General features: G+C 36.5%; 1 protein-coding gene across 1 annotated transcript in view; it reads right to left on the bottom strand.

The window, feature by feature from the left end:
- Nucleotides 1-466: 466 nt before the first annotated feature.
- Nucleotides 467-20,014, bottom strand: part of ZNF624 (zinc finger protein 624) — a 36,287-nt gene continuing 16,739 nt past the window's right edge. Inside the window, exons 4-7 of the mRNA XM_043583190.1 lie at nucleotides 15,402-15,528; nucleotides 14,561-14,656; nucleotides 3,040-5,306; nucleotides 467-2,797 (exon numbers count right to left, since the gene is read on the bottom strand). Of these exons, the coding sequence (XP_043439125.1) occupies nucleotides 3,088-5,306; nucleotides 14,561-14,656; nucleotides 15,402-15,528 (2,442 nt within the window). The 3' untranslated portion in view covers nucleotides 467-2,797; nucleotides 3,040-3,087. The remainder of the gene's footprint in view (nucleotides 2,798-3,039; nucleotides 5,307-14,560; nucleotides 14,657-15,401; nucleotides 15,529-20,014) is intronic.

The following is a 20,014-nucleotide window of genomic DNA, read 5'->3' as shown; positions in this document are numbered from 1 at the left end:
ATAATGAGATACTGCCATACATTAGAACCAGGCTTACCTCTCCATTGAAACTGCTGTTGTATTTTTTTTTTTTAACGTTTATTTATTTTTGAGAGAGAGAGAGACAGAGCATGAACGGGGGAGGTTCAGAGAGAGGGAGACAAAGAATCTGAAACAGGCTCCAGGCTCTGAGCTGTCAGCACAGAGCCCGACGCAGGGCTTGAACTCACGGACCGCGAGATCATGACCCCAGCCGAAGTCGGCCGCTTAACCGACTGAGCCACCCAGGTGCCCCGAAACTGCTCTTGCAAAGGTAGCCTGTGCCATCTCCGTCCCCTGATCCTGTGGACACTTTTCAGTTATGTCATTTGAACCTGCTGACGATGCTCCTCTTCTTGAAATGTTTGGCTCTAAAGCAGGGCAGAGGGTTTTATGTGTGGTGAGAGTTAGGAGGTAGAAAGAAGCAGCTGACAGAGTAGGCATCAAGTCATGTCAACTGTTTAACAGCAAGGTTTCTTAAGGATAGTATGTCAAGGTGTAACTCTAAACTTTCCAATCAGAAACCCATACATTACATCCAAAGGAGGTATGTCTCTTGGTAACAATTCATAAATTCCATTATTAAAATTCAATCAGAAATGGTCATTTTAACCAGTGTCAAATTATTTACTTGTAATGGGAGGTAGCTCCTACCATTTATCCAATATCTCCTCCCCAATATTGGATATATACATATTCCAACATTGTGGGAGGAGTACTGGGATTCTCTTTTCTTCAGCCTCCACTGAAGTATAGCTCATCATGTCTTGTCCTTTTTGGGTATCAGGTCCATGGTTTGTTATGGCCTTCTGATATCAGGGCCATAGCCTTTTGGTTCTCATCTTTGTTCCAGGACTCTTAGTATTTCCAGAACTCCCAAGACTTCCTTTTTTATGGACTTGGGTGTCTGGCTGTTTCCCCTCTCTCTATTCCATCATGTAATGTTCTATGAGGCTGTACAAGGAACTTTTCATCACTGTGGCCTTTTCTTTGGTGCCATGTTGAAGGTGGAGCTTCTCTTGAGGCTTGCAGTTTTCTGGTTTATAGCCTGAACACAAGTTCCAGATATTCTTGGGTACGTTTCTCATTTGTCTGAAATTACTACCTCTTCTAAATGAAACCGAGAGGGTGGGTGTAATGAGGTGCTGGGTAACTTGTTTGGAATCTATGCAGCATCAGAACAAATTCCCATGCTCTTAGATTCCGACTGTCCCTACCCTGCCAATATATTAGGGTAATTCTTGGTACATAACAGGTGTCCAGTAAATTACCTTCACAAGTAAAATAGGTGTTTCCTGTTTATGCTAAGTATCACATGCTTGTTGGGAAGGAAAGCTTATAAAATACATAGAAGTGCAGTAATCGGACAAAAAGTACTGCATACTCCCCCAACTCTAAAACAATCTAACTTTTTGGAGACCATCCTTCATTCGTAGTTCTCAAAAGTTCATACAAATACAGTTTTATATAGAATTTTATACCATACATGCTGCACTTACATTAAAAAAAATTTTTTTTTTCTAGTCCTTTCCCCTACTTCTCTTCTCCCTTCCTTCAAGGTAACCAATATTAACAGCTTGGTATATATTCAGCCAAGTATATATACTTGTTTCCATGCTCATCACATACACATATATACATAAATGGGAATGATCATTTAACAAAAAATGAAATCCTGTACACATAAAGCTCTGCAATAAAGCAATTAGTTGTTAAAAATTGTGGCAATACCTTGAGATCAACTAGTGTATATATAACTAATTTTAAAAATTACTCTCATGCTGTTCCATAGAATGGCTATATCACACTTTATTCAACCATTTCCCAATTAATGGGCATTCACTTAGTCTCCACTTGGTTTTCTACTTTGCCTCTACAAACAATACTTCAACAAAAATCCTGTCTTATGTGTATTCTTATGCACTGATGCTGTTATTTCTGTGGGGAAGATCCCCAAAGTGAGACTGCTAGGTCAAAGTATTTTTATTTTAAAATGTTATTAAAATATTTGAATACATATTGCTTAATTGCTGGTGGAAATAGAAGTTGATATAACCGTTTGTGTTAAGAGTACATGGTTTCCCAAATCCCACTACCAAAAGATCTCTTAATTTTTGCCAACTCCATTTAGTGGAGGTGACATCTCATTGGTTGTTTTAATTTGCATTTCCCTGAGTACTACCTTAGGTTCATAATATTTTCAGAGATTAATGGCAATTTGCTCTTCTATGACTAGCCATCTAGTTCAGACAGATTAAAGACTTTAATATAAAATATAAAATTAACAAAATCTTAGAAACAAATTTAGAACACTATGTATAACCTAGGGATTAAGGAGACTCTTTTAACTAAAAGAGTAAATTAATCTAAAAAGGAAAATAAATATCTGTGAAAAATTAAAATGTGGCAACTTCTTTTACCATATAAAAAAGCATAAAAACAAATGCTAGATTAAAAAATTTTCAAACACACATGACAAAGGATTAATATTTCAAGTATATAAAGAGCACCTCCAGATTTGTAAGAAAGACAAACCAATAGAAAAATAGGTAAAAAATTATAGGCAATTCATTGAAGATAATTTAAGTGAACAAAGTATGAAATCTGGGTGAAGGCTTTCATTTGTCCACTATTTTTCTCTACTGTGAATTTGCTTGTGACTTCTAAGATTTAATATGAGTTTTCCACATTTTTATGTTTATAAAGTATCCCTTAAGTGTGTGTTTTCTGGTGAATTGCTCCTGAAAGTTTTCCCACATTCATAAAAGACACAGTTTATGGGGCGCCTGGGTGGCGCAGTCGGTTAAGTGTCCGACTTCAGCCAGGTCACGATCTCACGGTCCGTGAGTTCGAGCCCCGCGTCAGGCTCTGGGCTGATGGCTCGGAGCCTGGAGCCTGTTTCCGATTCTGTGTCTCCCTCTCTCTCTGCCCCTCCCCCGTTCATGCTCTGTCTCTCTCTGTCCCAAAAATAAATAAAAATGTTGAAAAAAAAAATTAAAAAAAAAAAAAGACACAGTTTATAAGATTCTCCTTGTAGAGCTGACATCTGGATGAATGGTTTGTTACTTTTTATATTAATTGAGTTTCTCTCTGATGGGTTCTTTGATGTACAGTAAGGCTTGAGCTACTCCTAAAGGCTTTTCCACATTCATGACATTTATAGGGTTTTTCTCCAGTATGCATCCTCAAATGTACAGTAAAATCTGAGTTGGTTCTGAAGGCTTTTCCACATTCTTCACATTTGTAGGGCCTTTCCCCAGTATGAATTCTCTGATGAAGAGTTAGCTGTGATAGAGTGATACAACCTTTTCCACATTCCTTACATGTATAGGGTTTTTCTCCAGTATGTGTTCTCCAATGCACTGTAAGGTAGGAACCCCTCCTGAAGGCTTTTCCACAGACATCACATTTATAGGGTTTCTCTCCACTATGGATTTTCTGATGTTCTGTGACGTGTACCATCTGGCTAAATGCTTTCCCACAGTCATTACATTTAAATGGTTTCTCTCCAGTATGTGTTCTCTGATGGGTATTAAAGCCTGAGTTACTTGTGAAAACCTTCCCACACTCATTACATTTATAGGGTTTTTCTCCAGTATGCCTTCTTTGATGTACGGTAAGTTGCGATGTGTTAGTGAAAGCCTTTTCACATTCATTACATTTATATGGTTTTTCCCCAGTATGGGTCCTTTGATGTACGATAAGGTAGGACTTAGTCCTGAAAGATTTCTCACAATCATAGCATTTATAAGGTTTCACTCCAGTATGGATTTTCTGATGCTCCTTGAGATTTACCATTTTGGTAAATGCCCTCTCACAGTCAGTACATTTATACGGTTTCTCTCCAGTATGAATCCTCTGATGCACAGTTAAGTGTGATTTTATTCTGAAAGACTCCCCACATTCATTACATAGATAAGGTTTTTCTTCAGTATGAATCCGCTGATGTATAATTAGGGATGAAGAACGCATGAAGGCCTTTCCACATTCATTACATTTATAAGGTTTCTCTCCTGTATGCATTCTGTGGTGTACGGTAAGGCATGAATAATTAATGAATGCTTTTCCACATTCGTTGCATTTATAGGGTTTTTCTCCTGTATGAATTCTTTGATGTTCTGTGAAATTTGCTATACGATTGAATGCTTTCCCACATTCATTACATTCATAAGGTTTTTCCCCAGTATGAGTTCTTATATGTACAATAAGGCTTGAATTACTTCTATAGGCTTTCCCACATTCATTACATCTAAAGGGTTTCTCTCCAGTATGAATTCTCTGATGAACATTAAAAATTGTGGTATTCTTGAAAGATTTCCCACATTCATTGCATTTATATGGTTTCTCTTCAGTATGGGTCTTCTGATGTACACTAAGATAGGACTTATTCCTAAAGGCTTTCCCACAATCATTGCATTTGTAGGGTTTCTCTCCATTGTGAGTCTCCTGATGTCTTGCGAGTTTTGATTTATCACTGAAAGCTTTCCCACATTCACTACATTTATAGGGCTTCTCTCCGGTTTGAATTCTCTGGTGTTGATTAAGGCGAGCACACTGGCTAAAAGATTTTCCACAGACATTGCACTGGTAAGGTTTCTCCTTAGTATGAATTCTCTGATGTACCATAAGTGATGAAGAAGCAATGAAGGCCTTTCCACATTCGTTACACTTATAGGGTTTTTCTCCAGTATGAATTTTTTTATGTTGACTGAGATATGAAGGCTGGCTGAACATTTTCCCACATTCATTACATTCATAAGGTTTTTCTTTAGTGTGCGTTCTCTGATGTTGAATCAGTAATGACCTGTAACGAAAGGACTTTTCACAGGTACTACATTTATAGGGTTTTTCTTTATTATTGTATTTTTTTCCTAAAGTAAGTTCTGAAGTAGGCCTTACAGCTTTGCTGCCTTCTGTATCCTTGCAGATTTTCTTTCCTAGATGGGTATCTGTAATCAAATCTAAATTCTCAGTGAAATTTTCACGTGTTTGGCATTTGCCGTGGGGCCCTTCTGTGATAACTCCCGCTTCTGGAAAAAGAATAGATCCAAATCTAAATCCTCTTTGACCAGTGGAAATTTTCTTGTGAGTAACTATTCTTTGACTCAAATGATTTTCCTGACTATTTTGCAATCTCAGTATCCTTTCATTCCATTTCCATAATCCTCCCATTCTGGGGTTCCACAGACTGTTCTCTGTGAGTTTATCTATTATGGTCTCTTGTGATACATCTTCAGAAGTATTTTCCGTTGATACAACATTCTTGGCTGCAGGTTTGGTCTCCAGCTCTGGGGGGAAAAAAGATAAAAATCAAATCAAATGACTCCTATTTCCTAAGTTAGGAAGATCTCAGTAAATAGGATAATAAAAGGGAAAGATGAGCTGATAATGAATACAAAGTTTTAACTGCTTCCAAACTGGCCTTATTTTCTAAGGAGGAGACAGGTTTGAGGGAGACTGGTTGAGCCAAGAACCAAAGTAACAAATTCAGAGTTTTTCCCCTACTAAACAAATTCATTTATGGTAACCCCCTAGAATCTAAGCCTCTCAAATACTTCTTTTCTCATTTCCTTTATAGTCAGCATTTATAGAGGATTCTTCATAGTCACGACTACTTCCTTTCTTTCCATTTACTCTACAAACCAGGCAGTTGTTTCCAACCATACTTTCTATTTGTTTTCATTCTTTGTTTGCTAGCTTTTTTGTACGACGGCTTTCTCAAATTTTCATGTGAGATCAGCTTATTCAAGTCTTTGTATGTACTTTTAAATCAAATGTTTATGGAAAAAGATACTTTGATTCTTCAAAAAGTAGTCTTAACAGTAAGTTAGTAAAAATTAGTATTTATAGCTATGAATATTCTAAATAGTGATAATAATTATCACCGAGGGTAGTTTTGCAACCTTTTTATATCTTAACAACATTCCTGTATGTCTGTCAAAAATTGGATCAAAACTACTTATACCTTGAATTTTAAAGTAAAAAACTATCCACAAAAGGTTTTGATCCAATTTGTTTTTTTAAACATTGAGAAAAAATTGCCTGTAAATGAGTTTGCAAATTTATAGAATTTGCAAACTTATAGTTTGCAAATTTATAAATTTTTCTTAAGTTTATTTTGAGAGAGAGCATGAGTGGGGGGGGGGGGGGAGGGGGAGAGAGAGAGGGAGAGCATCCCAAGCAGGTTCTGCACTGTCAGCACAGAGCCCAATGTGGGGCTCAAACTCATGAACTGCAAGTTTATGACCTGAGCTGAAACCAAGAGTCTGACACTTAACTCACTGAGCCATGCAGGTACCCATGTTTAGAAATTTAAAGGAAATATAATAGTAAAATTTTACATTGTATATACAAACAAGTTGTAAGACCACCACCCTGCAGTGTAATCTTTTTCAAAATAGGCCAAGTTTTAGGTTTAGGGCCACCAAAGAGGACAACTCTAGAACCCAGCTCTTTTAAATGTCTAATTGAATTAAGGTAACTGAGGACTGTTAGAACCTTTATCCTGGCAGCCTGCCAAAAGCAAACAATCCTCTATGAAAAAAAGATTACACAATCCAGAACCTCAAATTATTGTTATAGGTTTTCATATCAATGCTTGACAGTGAAAAATAATAGGCATACAAGGAGACAAAAGTCTAATTAGAAAAAAAGTCAAGAGAAGAAACAGATCTAGAAGGAATCCAGACAGTTGGGGTCTCAGACATAAACTTACAAAATAATCATGATTAGTATATTCAAGAAAATAAGACAAGACCAGTAATTTCACCAAATAATTGGAAAGTATAAAATAAGAACCAAATGGTGATTCTAGAACTGGAAAATAACTCAAAGGATAGGCTGAAAAACACAGATTTGACACATGAGTGTTAGCAAAACGGGAAACAGGTCAGTAGAAAATATGCATATTGAAGTACAGAATGATGAAAAACTTGAAAACTTAATTTCAAAAGACATTAGAGACACATGGGATAGAGTGGTAAGGTCTATCACAGATGTGAAAGAGTCCCAGAAAGCTCGAAAGAGAAGTGAGAGAGAATGGGATGAAATCAAATTCAAAGAAATAATGCTGAAGCATTTTCCAAAACAGAATAAAAAATATCAAGCCATAGATTTTAGAAGCCAAATGAAGTATGGAAACCAATTTGACAATAAACTTCATATATTGAAAAAATAAATAAAAGAAAAAAAAAGAAGCCAAATGAATTCCAAGTGGGAGAAATACAAGGAAAAAGTAATGGAAACTAAAAGATTTTGGGGGCACTTGGGTGGCTCAGCGGGTTGAGTGTCTGACTTAGGCTCAGGTCAAGATCTCGCAGTTCCCCGTGTCAGGCTCTGTGATGACAGCTCAGAGCCTGGAGCCTGCTTTGTATTCTGTGTCTCCCTCTCTCTCTGCCCCTCCCCTGCTCTCTCTCTCTCTCTCTCTCTCAAAAATGAATAAACATTAAAAACAAAAAACTTTAAGAGTTCTATCAAGGAGCACCAACAGATCAGAAGTTGCAAACTACAGCAAATCTGTCCCACTACATTTTTGTGTGGCCAGTAAGATAAGAATATACATTCTTAAATGGTTGAAAAATATATTAAAAGGATAATATATTGTGACACATTAAACTATGAATTTCAAGTTTCAGGGTCCCTAAATAAAGTTCAGTGTAATATAACCACATTCTTTGGTTAACATTTCGTCTTTGGAGGCTTTTGCACTTACAATGGCTGAATGGAGTAGTTGCAACAGAGGTATTATGTCTCTACAAAGCCTAAAATATCTACTGTCTTGTCTTTTACAGAAAAAAGTTTACTGACTCCTGAATTAGACAGATGACTGACTTGTCAAGGGAGTCGATGTAAGACAGGAAACAATGGAATGATACCTTCCAAAATGCTGAAAGAATGTAAATGCCAACCTAGAAGTCTATTATCTAAAAATGAAGACTGAAGATATTTTTAGACAAAAAAGAAAATGGAGGGAGTATGACACTAGAAGATGTGGGTAAAATAAAATATTAAAGGGTACTCTTTTTTTTTTTATTTTTTTTATTTAAAAAAAATTTTTTTTTTTTTTTAACGTTTATTTATTTTTGGGACAGAGAGAGACAGAGCATGAACGGGGGAGGGGCAGAGAGAGAGGGAGACACAGAATCGGAAACAGGCTCCAGGCTCCGAGCCATCAGCCCAGAGCCCGACGCGGGGCTCGAACTCACGGACCGCGAGATCGTGACCTGGCTGAAGTCGGATGCTTAACCGACTGCGCCACCCAGGCGCCCCTAAAGGGTACTCTTTAAACAGAAGAAAAATAATCCTAGATACAAGCTCAGAAATGAAGAGAAATAGGAGGAGAAAATATAGGCAAAAACATAGGCAAATCTAAATGAACACTGACGGAACAGAACATTAATAATGCTCTTATGAGATCTGACATATAGACACAGTTAAAATACATAATTTCAACAACATATAAATCAGGTTAAATGAAATAAGTGGTTGTAAGATTCTTGTGTTGTTTAGGAAGAAGGACAATTTATATTAGGCTGCTGAATGAAGGATGCATGCTTTAATCTCAGAGTTAACCACTACACAACTAATTTTGGAAATTTATAATTACCAAGTAAATAGAAAAATAAGATAATAAATCTAAATGCATGAATGGGGGAAAAAAGAATACAGAACGTGCAAGACACTTGCACAGTTAGATGATAGATTTAAACATTATGTAACTGAATTATATGTATAGGAACTAAATACTCCAAGAGATACAGACTGTCAGATTGGTTAAAAGAAAAATCTAACAATACGCTACTTATCAGAGAAACAAAATACAAGGATATATAAAAGATGACCGTGAACAGAATTAAAATGATATACGATAAAACAATAACCAGAAGAAAGATGCTATAATATTAGGATGAGGCAAAACCAGTACAGAGATAAAGACACTTCATGAGGATAAAAGGTCCATTTTAACAGAAGGATGTAGCAGTTATAACTTTGTATTTACCTAATAGGACAGCTTCAAAATACATAAAGCAAAAATTAAAGCAACTAAAATAAGAAACAGACAAGTTTACAGTCTTACTGGGAGACTTTGAAAAACCTTAATAACTGACAGAATAAGCTGACAATCAGTAAGCACATAGATTTTAGCAACATAATATATTTGGTATAACTAAAACTGCACTTAGTACCAATAGGCTACACATTTTCTCCAAGTGCACATACAACGTTTTCAAAAATTGGCCGTGTGGTAACGCAAATTTTAAGAAACTTATAAAGACTAAAATCATCCATAGCATGTTTTCTGACCACAGGAAAAATTAAGGTAACAAGAATACTCCCTGAACTTCAGAGTTCAGATATCTCAGTGTGTATTCTTTCTTTCATAGCAATTATAGTTCTTTGCGTAAGTTCATAACAATCTGTTTTCCTGGGGCACCTGGGTGGTTCAGTTGGTTGAGTGCCTGATTCTTGATTTTGCCTCCGGTCATGATCTCACGGGTTTGTGGGCTCGAGCCCCGCATTGGGTTCCTCGCTGACAGTGTGGAGCCTGCTCGGGATTCTGTCTCTCTCCCTTCCTCTCTGCTCCTCCCCCACTCATTCTTTCTCTCTCAAAATAAATAAATAAACCTAAAAAAAAAAAACAAAACAAAAAGAATACTAGAAAATCCCAGATGGTACAAGATTAAGAAAAATGCTTCTAAAGAGCACAAGGGACAGAGACATCACAATGGAAATTATCAAATGTTTTGAACTCAATAATTATGAAGTTGCTACATTAAAAAAAAAAGATGTGATGTAGTCTACTTTTCTTTTTTTGGTGTTGTCAAAAAGAATTTTCTCTTGTCTTTTAATGGGGTGTGATGCAGTCTAGACTGCCTTAAATAAGCTATAAAAAAAGAGTGGCTGAAAATCAACGATATAAGTACCCAACTCAGGAAGTTAAAAGAGATCAGCAAATTAAATGCTAAAAAGGTTAAAAATAATAAAATAAAGAGAAGAAAGTAATAATAGAGAAATCAAATACACAAAAAAGTTATTTTAAAAGCCAAATAAGATTGGGGCACTTTGGCTTAGGTCATGATCTCCTGGTTCATGGGTTTGAGCCCCACATCAGGCTCCACACAGACTGAATAAGAAAACAGAGAGAAGATTAAAAAAAAAAAAAAAAATCAGTACCAGGAATGAAAAGGGAAACATTACTTCAGATCCACATAGACATTTAAAGGAGAGGACAGTATGCCAATAAATTTAAATTTTAGAGTAAATGGATCAATTCCCAGATACATATAATTTACTAAAACAGAAAGAAATAGGAAATGTTAATAGTCCTATAGCTACAGAAGGAATAGAAACTATAAACTCCTTCCCTAATAAAAGCATGAGGTCAATGTGGCTTCCCTAGTGAAATCTATGTATCTTTTTGTTTTTAATTTTAAGCTTTTTTATATGTATCTTTTCCCTCTCTTACAACTCTTTCTTATCCTCACTATAAGCTGGTGGCCTTGCTTCATATTTTACTGAGAATTCAGAGCCTATTAAAATCGAATGCCTTGATCTTCTCACCACCATTGGACCTTTTATCTACGCCTGCCTTCTCCATCTTTCCTAGTGTTATAACAGAAAAGGTGGCCTCTCTGCCTATCAGAGGTGAAGCCCTCCTTCCTTTTCCTTTCTTGAGTTTACCCTCTTTAACCTCCTCAGACATGTGAACTCTTCAGTGAGCCCACTGGTCTTCCAAAGTCAATTTCTCCCTCTCCATCAGGGTATCTTTCTTATTACTCAGTCATGCCATAAATACTCCCATCTTAAATACAAAACAAGAGTTTTTTCCCTCATTCCACACTTTCCTGTAGCCACTGCCCCATCTCTCTTTCCCTCTTCATGGGGGGAGGGGGAAATCCTTCTCTAAAGAGTCACCTAAAACTGTCTCCAATGTCTACTTTTCATTCACTCTTTTAAAAATATATAGTATTTTTAACAGTCAACGTTAATGAAAGGAACTGAAGATGATACATGGGTTGGAAGAGCCAATATTGTTAAAATGTCTATACTACCCAAAGCAATCTACAGATTCAATGTAATCCCTGTCAAAATATCAACAACATATTTCACAGAACTAGAATAATCCTAAAATTTGTATGGAACCACAGAAAAGCAGAAATAGCCAAAGCAATCCTGAAAAAGAACAGAGCTGGGGGTATCTCAATCTCAGATTTCAAAATATATTACGATACAGCAGTAATCAAAACAGTATGTCACTGGCACATAAACAGACCTAGACCAATGGAACAGGATAGAGTCCAGAAAAAAACCCATGGTTGTATGGTCAATGAATCTATAACAAAGGAGGCAAGAATATACAATGGGGAAAAGACAGTCTCTTCAACAAACAGTGCTGGGAAAACTGGACAACTACATGCAAAAGAATGAATCGGGACCACTTTCTTACACCATGCACAAAAAATAAATTCAAAATGGATTAAAGACCTAACTGTGAGGCCTGAAACCGAAACATTCCTAGAAGAAAATATAGGCAGTGATTTCTCTGACATCAGGCATAGAAACATTTTTCTAGATCTGTCTCCTCAGGCAAGGGTATCTAAGCAAAATTAAACTACTGGGAATACACCAAACTAAAAAGCTTCTGCATAGCAAAGGAAACCACCAACAAAACAGAAAGGCAACTTACTGAATGGAAGAAGATTATTTGCAAATGACGTTATCTGATAAGGGGCTACTATCCAAAATACATAAAGAACTTATACAACTCAACACCCAAAAGACAAATAATGTAATTTAAAATGGGCAGAAGACATGAAGAGATATTTTTCTAAAGACATACAGATGGCCAACAGACACATGAAAAAATGCTCAACACCACTACTCATCAGGGAAATGCAAATTAAAACCACAATGAGATACCACTTTATACCTGTCAGAACAGCTAAAATAAAAAACACAATAAATAGCAAATGTTGGTGAGGATGTGAAGAAAAAGGAACCCTCACACACTGTTGGTGAGAATGCAAACTGGTACAGCTAATATGGAAAACAGTGTGGAGGTTCCTCAAAAAAATTAAAAACAGAAATACCATATGATCCAGTAATTCAACTACTAGGTATTTACTCACATAAAACAAAAAAACTAATTTGAAAAGATACACGCACCCCTATGTTTATTGCACTACTATTTCCAATAACCAAGATATGGAAGTAGCCCAAGGGTCCATCAATAGATGAATGGATAAAGAAGATGTGGTGTATATATAGAATGCAATATTACTCAGTGATCAAAAAAGTGAAATCTTGCCATTTTCAACAATGCGGATGGACCCAGAGGGTATAATGCTAAGTGCAATAAGTCAGAGAAAGACATATACCATATGATTTCACTCATTGTGTGATGTAAGAAACAAATGAATAAAGAAAAAAAGAGGCAAAAAACTCCCAGACTCCCAGAGAGCACACTGGTGGTTGCTAGAGGGTAGGTGAGTGAGATGATGGAGGAAATAGATAAAGGGGGTTATGAATACACTTATCTTCACGAGCACTAAGAGATGTACAGAATTGCTGAATCATAATACTGTGCACCTGAAATTCATATAAAACTATATGTTGGGGCGCCTGGGTGACTCAGTCGGTTGAGTGTCCGACTTCGGCTCGGGTCATGATCTCGGTTCATGGGTTCAAGCCCCGCGTCAGGTTCTGGGCTGACAGCTCAGAGCCTGGAGCCTGCTTCCGATTCTGTGTCTCCCTCTCTCTCTGCCCCTCCCCCATTCATGCTGGCTCTCTCTTCCTCTCAAAAATAAAGAAACGTAATAAAAAAATAAAAAGAAACCTATATATTATAGTTGAACAAAAAATACATATTGACATATGAAAAGAATATATGTAACACATACGTGAGTTACGCACGGCATCATGATAAAATGAATGTTCAAGTGAACTAGAATCCATTTCTTTTGTTCCATCTCCACTATTACTTTAATCAAAGTTATCATCTCTGCTCATACCATTGTAACAACCTCTTAACTGATTACCTGATTTATGCCCTCAAGTTCAGTCTCTGCAGAGTTACTTCCTAAAATCCTTGATTAAAGTCTGTCAATGCCTTCACACTCACTGATTAAAATCCAAACTCATTATCGTCACCTACAAAGCCCTGGATGGGCAAGCTGTTGCCTAGCTCTGATACCAGCCTCCCTCTCACAGCAGCCTCCTTTCGAGTTCTAGAACACATTTCATTCTTTTCTGTGTCAGGTCCTTTGTCTGGAATGCTTCTCCTTTCCTCTTCCTTTGGTCGGTTGTTTCTGAATCTTCAAGGCTCAGCTTAAAAGCCCCTCTTCAGAAGCCTTCTGACCATACTCTCTGAGGGAGGTACCCTCATCCCCATCCCAGTCACTCTTTCATATCTCATATCTCACCCAGTTTATCTCATAACTGAAGGTTGTTATATCTGCTATTTAGCTTGTTTTTATTTATATACTTGTCAACTTCTTAAAATATAATCTTCATGACGGCAGGGACCTGGTCCATCTTACTCATTGTTGTCGACCTAGTACCTAACCCAGTACGCAGGAAAGAGATGTCTGGTAAATATCAATTAAATATATGAATAAATACTGTATTTAATTCTCAACTGATACCTAGTTTGTATTTTCAATTAGTTAAGAAACTGGAGGAGAACAGGAGGGTTGCCCCAAAGTTTTGGCAGGCTTGCAGGTTCACCTGCAAGTTAAATAATGAGTAAACAGGTTGAGCTTAAAAGAAATCACGGTGGGGCATCTGGTTGGCTCCGTCAGTTAAGCATGAGACTCTTGGTTTCAGCTCAGGTCATGATCTCACGGTCTGTGGGATCTAGTCCTTGTGTCAGGCTCTGTGCTGACAGTGCCTGCTTGGGATTCTCTCTCCCTCATTCTCTGCCCCTCCCCGACTCGTTTTTTTTTCCTCTCTCTCTTTCTCTCAAAATAAATAAACTTTAAAAAAATCAGCAGAGGGGTGTCTGAGTGGCTTAGTAGCTTAAATGTCTGAATTTGGCTCAGGTCATGATCTCACGGTTCGTGGGTTTGAGCCCCACATGGGGCTCTCTGCTATCAGCTCAGAGCTTGAAGCCTGCTTTGGATTCTGTGTCTCCTTCTCTCTCTGCCCTTCCCCCACTTGTGTTTTCTCTCTCTCAAAAATAAATAAATAAACATTAAAATCAGGGGTGACCCTTAACAAAGCATTTTTAGGAAGATTAACGAAGGAAGAAAGGTCAGATAATAGTTAAACAAATGAGAAAAATGTAAAGTTAACTGAGAGGATAGAACTGAAAGGGAGGTTTCATGCATGTTTGAGTGAAGAAATAATTATGAAAATCATGTCCTCAAGACAGCAACATAGGATGGGACAGGAACCAAAAGTAGAGAACAGAGAGAGAGGCAAAAAGAGAGAGCAGGCAACGTGGGGGAGAGATGATACTGCTCCAAGTATTTCAGATGTTCTGCTCCAGCCATAACCTACTAACTTGCAATAAATCCAATCCTCCTGGTTCTTTTGAACTCACCTGGATAGGGGGTTCTTGCAATTTCCCTCACTACCACCCGCGGTCCTTTGCCATCCTCCAGGTGAGATATCATGTCTGGTTTGGAAACTGCAAGCCCTTGTTAGAGAAGAATGAATAGGATTTGACTGTGTTTAGGAGTAAGAACTATTGCCAAACTCAGTCTCAGCTCTTAATCCTCTGTGCAGAGTGGCTATTATGGTAAGTTCTAGAGACGGACTGTCCAATACACTTTTCAGTACTCTCAGGTGGCTATTTAAATTTGAATTAGTTAAAACTATGTAAAATTTAAAATTCAGTTCTTCAGTTGTACTAGCCAGATTTCAAGCTGTTAGTAGCTTCAAGTGGCTAGTGTGTCCATATTGGAGAGCACAGATACAAAACATTGCCATCACAGCAGAACATTCTATTGTACACTGGAGTTATAGAGAATTACAAACATTATCTCAAAGGAGTTCAACACGATGATCCCAGGTTTTCTGGGATAATAGAACATGGGAGTAATCTGAGTTTAGGAAGAAAATGAATGCATTTGTGTCTTTCTTTCTGGAGGTACTGATAACTAGAGCCCTCACTTATAAACGTGATCAGAAAACACTTTAGTCCTAAATCTGGGGACTGTCAACAATCTCCAAGATTCCAACGAAATGTGTATTTCTTACTTTACAATGGGCAGACCCCTTAGTTAAGCACAAGGGATGGCATGGCTCCCAGCAACATCCCCACAATATAACAGTTTAATGCCTAAGCTCTAACCCCAAATTCATTTAGGTACTTTGAAGGTTCTCTGTCTTCAGCAAACCCGGTCAAATGGTCAGTAAACGAACAAAGAAGTTATTCTTACCCAGGGAGACAAGATTCCTGTAATTCTCTAGCATCACGTCCTTGTGCAGGTTCCTCTGGGAAAGGTCCATCAACCTCCACTCTTCTAATGAGAAGTCTATAGCCACATCTTTAAATGTCACAGAATCCTAAAATAAATACACTACGATCACCTGGGGACTATATAATAAGACCTGTTGGGCAGAATAACACATACAAAACTGGAGGAAACTTCCGGAACTCATGGCCACTAAATGACCACTGAAGTCAACCAGTTCAGCCCTTAAAGGATGAATCTCTCCAGTGACAAGAACTCAAAACCACAAGAGGAGTTTTACTCCTCCTGTGAAAATGTTCTTTTCACACTAATTCAAATCTGGCTTTCTCTAACTCTGAAATATTGGTCTTACTACATTATCTGGAATCAAACAGCACGGTTTCCTCCTTCTCTAGAAAGTCTTAATATTGATAACAGCTAGTAGTTTCTACCCAAATGATCTTTTCTCCCTCAAAACCCTGGCTTATCTACAGGTATCTACAATACCAGCTCTTTTTCAGTTCCAAATCTATAGAATATGGCTTCATAAAAGATGCAGTTTATCAATCAGATTGCAGATACAGAATATTGTAAGCTCTCACTTTGAGCATGAAAATGGAGAGGACTGGAATAGAGGCTAGACTCTTTTGAATATTTCTTGTTTTTTACATTTTACTTTTGAACCATGTAAATGTATTATTATAAAAGAAAAATCTCCAATTTAAAAAGTCATTCCTAAAAATTAAAAGTAAAATGCAACCAGTTAGAAGTATATGCATTCATCAAAGAGAAATTATTTTAAGTAACTTTAAAACATAGCAATTTTTCTGTTCATCCTTTGTGAGATATACCCCAAGAAGAAAAAGAACTGCAAAAACTGTATGTTTTCAATAAATAGCCTGATTGTTGGTGATGATGATGAAAATGGTATTTTGTAACTGCTATGTGTGTAGTGTTTGATAAAACAAATTATTATGTTGCTGTCATTGAGAAGAGATAAAGTTGGCAGGGGAGAAAGAAGATATAAATGTTAATACTGATGAGATTATACAGTAATTCCATAGATCCAAATTTGAATTGGAAGTATCAGTATAAACTCATGAATTATTTTATTTTTTAGGAAAGAAAAATATTTTTCCTAGCTTCATCCACTGAAAAGTCCTAAAAATAAAAACAATAGCTAATAAAGTAACATTATGTAAGCTAGACTTTACCTTCCACTAAAAGGAATCAGGGCCTGGAACTTTCTGCGATACCAAAATGCAAACAAGCTATCAAACACTATTTGAAGAGTCTCCCCCTAGCTAATAATGGGACAATTTGAACATCAGTAAGAATAATAAATTACAATGGGTTTCAAAAATATACCTTTAAGCTCACGCTTTCATAATAATACTATAAAAATACTCATTGATCATTTTTGGAGGATGCCTTGAAACTGGCAAATAAAGAGAAAGAATTAACCTTTTGTCCTTTTCCCATGTAAAATATTATAATTTTTATGGTTATCAAGTATGATCACATTGTTGATGAGGAGAGATTTCTCTTTATGGAAGGATTCCAGCTAATACATGAAAAGAAATAAAGGAATTAGAATATCATCATTTTGTAACCTTTAACGAATTAAAGGGTCATCAGTGGCTGCTAATATATCAAAGAGGCCTCTCGACCAGGCATAGGTGCCTTCTGGTAGTATACACCAGATACATGAAATACTATTGTCAAAAACATTTTTAAAAGAGTCAAACTGGAATCTGATAAAGCCTCTAGATCTAACTAACAATACAGGGAACAGACGAACATGTTAAATATCCCCATGGAGACACAATAAATAAAATCCAAATCGTGTGAAATTCTAAATCAATGCTGTCCAAAGAAGTATATTGCAAGCCACATATGTAATGTAAGGTTTTCTAGTAGCCCCGTTAAGAAGAAAACAAGTGAGGGGCGTCTGGGTGGCTCAGCTGGTTAAGTGTCTGACTTTTGGTTTCAGCTCAGGTCACGATCTCACAGTTTTTGAGCTCAAGCCATGCACTGGGGACTCTCTCTCTCTCTCCCTCTCTCTGCCCCTCCCCTGCTCATGCTCTCTCTTTCTCTCTCTCAGAATAAAGTAAATAAATAACATAAAAGAAAACAAGTGAAATTATTTTAAATAATATATTCAGACTAGTGCACATATAATTTCAATGTGCAATCAATGTAAAAATTATTAATGAGATTCCATCTTTTGTATTAAGTCTTTGAAGTGATGTGCATCTTAAATTGACAGCATATCTCAGTTTGGATTAGTTACATTTCATGTGCTCAAAAGCCACATGTGGCTAGTGGCTACTGTATTGGACAACACAGTTCTAAAGTAGAAATAACGTGGTTTTTCAATGAATTATTACAAGGGGGAAAAAGGGGGGGGGACCTCTAGCCTAAAAGTGACCTAAGAGACAACATTAAGTAATCATAACATGTGAATCAATTGGGGAAACAAATACCAACTCCACATTTGATATTAAGGCTTTCTGCTGATTTTTTAGCTGTAACCATGATAGTATATGTAACATTAAAACACATCTTCTATAGATATATAATGAGATTTTTATAGATAAATTATATAATGTCTTGTATATGCTTCAAAATAATTAGTGAGAGACGGTAAGATTACAAATGAAACATGATTATTATCCATGGTCCAATAATTATTGGGAGGCAGGCAACAGGTGCAAATGGATTCATGTATATGTATAGTGCATAATATTTGTCAGGTACTGATCTAATAAGGGCTTGTTACATAATGACTGAATCCTCACAATAAGGAAGGTGCTAATAAGAAAAGTGAGGCATGAACTAATATAACACTGTATGTTAACTCTACTGGAATTTAAATTAAGAACTTAATAAAAAATTAAATATATACCTTAGGGAACTAGAAAAGGAAGAGTGAACTAATTTTTTTTTTTTTTTAAAGGGACACTTCACCAAGGTAATGACCCTCCTGTTCATTTTTTTTTTAATGTTTCTTTACTTTTGAGAGAGAGAGAGAGAGAGAAGCAGAGCATGAGCAGGGGAAGGACAGAGAGAGAGGGAGACACAGAATCCAAAGCAGGCTCCAGGCTCCGAGCTGTAAGCACAGAGCCTGATGTGGGGCTCAAACCCACAAACCGTGAGATCATGACCCACGTTGGCGCTCAACGACTGAGCCACCCAGGTGCCCCAAACTAAATTTTTTTTTAAAGCAGAAGGAAATAATAAATATTAGAATCGAGATAAACCAAACAGAGAATAGAAAAACAATAGAGAAAATCAACTAATGCAAAAGTCAGTTCTTTGAAAAGATAACAATTACAAAGCCCTTAGGTAGACTGACTAAGAAAAAAGAGAAGACTCAAATTACTAAAATCAGGAATGAAAAAGGAGACATTAGTACTGACCTTACAGAAATAAAAGGATTATAAAAGAATAAACTATGAACAACTGTATGCCAACAAATTAGAAAAATCTAGATAAAATGGGCAGATTCCTAGGAAGACACAAACTACCAAAAGTGACTCAAGAAGACATAGAAAATATGAAAATTATAATTAAACTTCCCACGAATAAACACCCAGGTTCAAGTGGCTTCAGTGAATTCCACCAGACATTTCAAGAAGAATTAACACCAATCTTTCACTAACTCTTCCAAAAAACACAAGGAAACATTCTCAACTCATTCTGTAAGGCCAGTATTACCAAAATAAGACAAATGTAGAATTTAAGGAAGAGCGAGACAGAATTAATTCAGTCTGATTCAGTTTGAAAACAGCAACAAAGAAAACATAATATATGCCATAGCCAAATGGGATTTATCCCATGTGTACAAAGTTCATTTAATATCTTAAAGCCAATCAAGGCAATACACCATATTAATAGAATAAAGAAAACCCACACAATGATGTTAATAGACCCAACAAAGTATGTGACAAAACCCAACAAACTAGAAATAGAAGCAAACTTCGTCAACATGATAGAGACCATCTATGAAAACCCAAATCAAACATCATACTTAATAGTGAATGGCCATATGCATTCCCACTGTGATCATAAACCTCACAAAGATGTCCCCTCTCCTCACTTCTATTCAACATTATACTGTAAGTTTTAGCAAGAAAAACTAGAGAAGAAAAAGAAATATCAGATGGAAAGGAAGAAGTAAATTTCTATTTGGAAATGACATAATCTCCACTTACAGATGATATTATGTTGCATATAGAAAACCCAACAAAAATCCACACACATGCCCATGCAAAAACAAAAACAAAAACTAAAACCCTTCTAGAACTAAATAAACTAGTTCAGCAAGGTTCAGGACACAAGATCAATATACGTAAGTCAACCATTTCTATACACTAGCAATGAACATTCCAAAAAAGAAATTAAGAAAAAAATCCATTTAAAATAGCAAAAAGAATAAAACACTTAGGAATGAATTTAACAAAAGATATGCAAGACACGTACACTGAAAATGACAAAACATCACTGAAAGAAACTGAAGAATACCTAAATAAATGGGAAAACATTCCATATTCTTATTATAAAACTTAATATTAAGACTTTAATATTTCCCAAAT

This window comes from Prionailurus bengalensis, chromosome E1, assembly GCF_016509475.1.
Source record: "Prionailurus bengalensis isolate Pbe53 chromosome E1, Fcat_Pben_1.1_paternal_pri, whole genome shotgun sequence".
Classification (NCBI taxonomy): domain Eukaryota; kingdom Metazoa; phylum Chordata; class Mammalia; order Carnivora; family Felidae; genus Prionailurus; species Prionailurus bengalensis.
The sequence above is the reverse complement of the archived record's forward strand: the minus strand, read 5'-3'. Positions and strand labels throughout refer to the sequence as shown.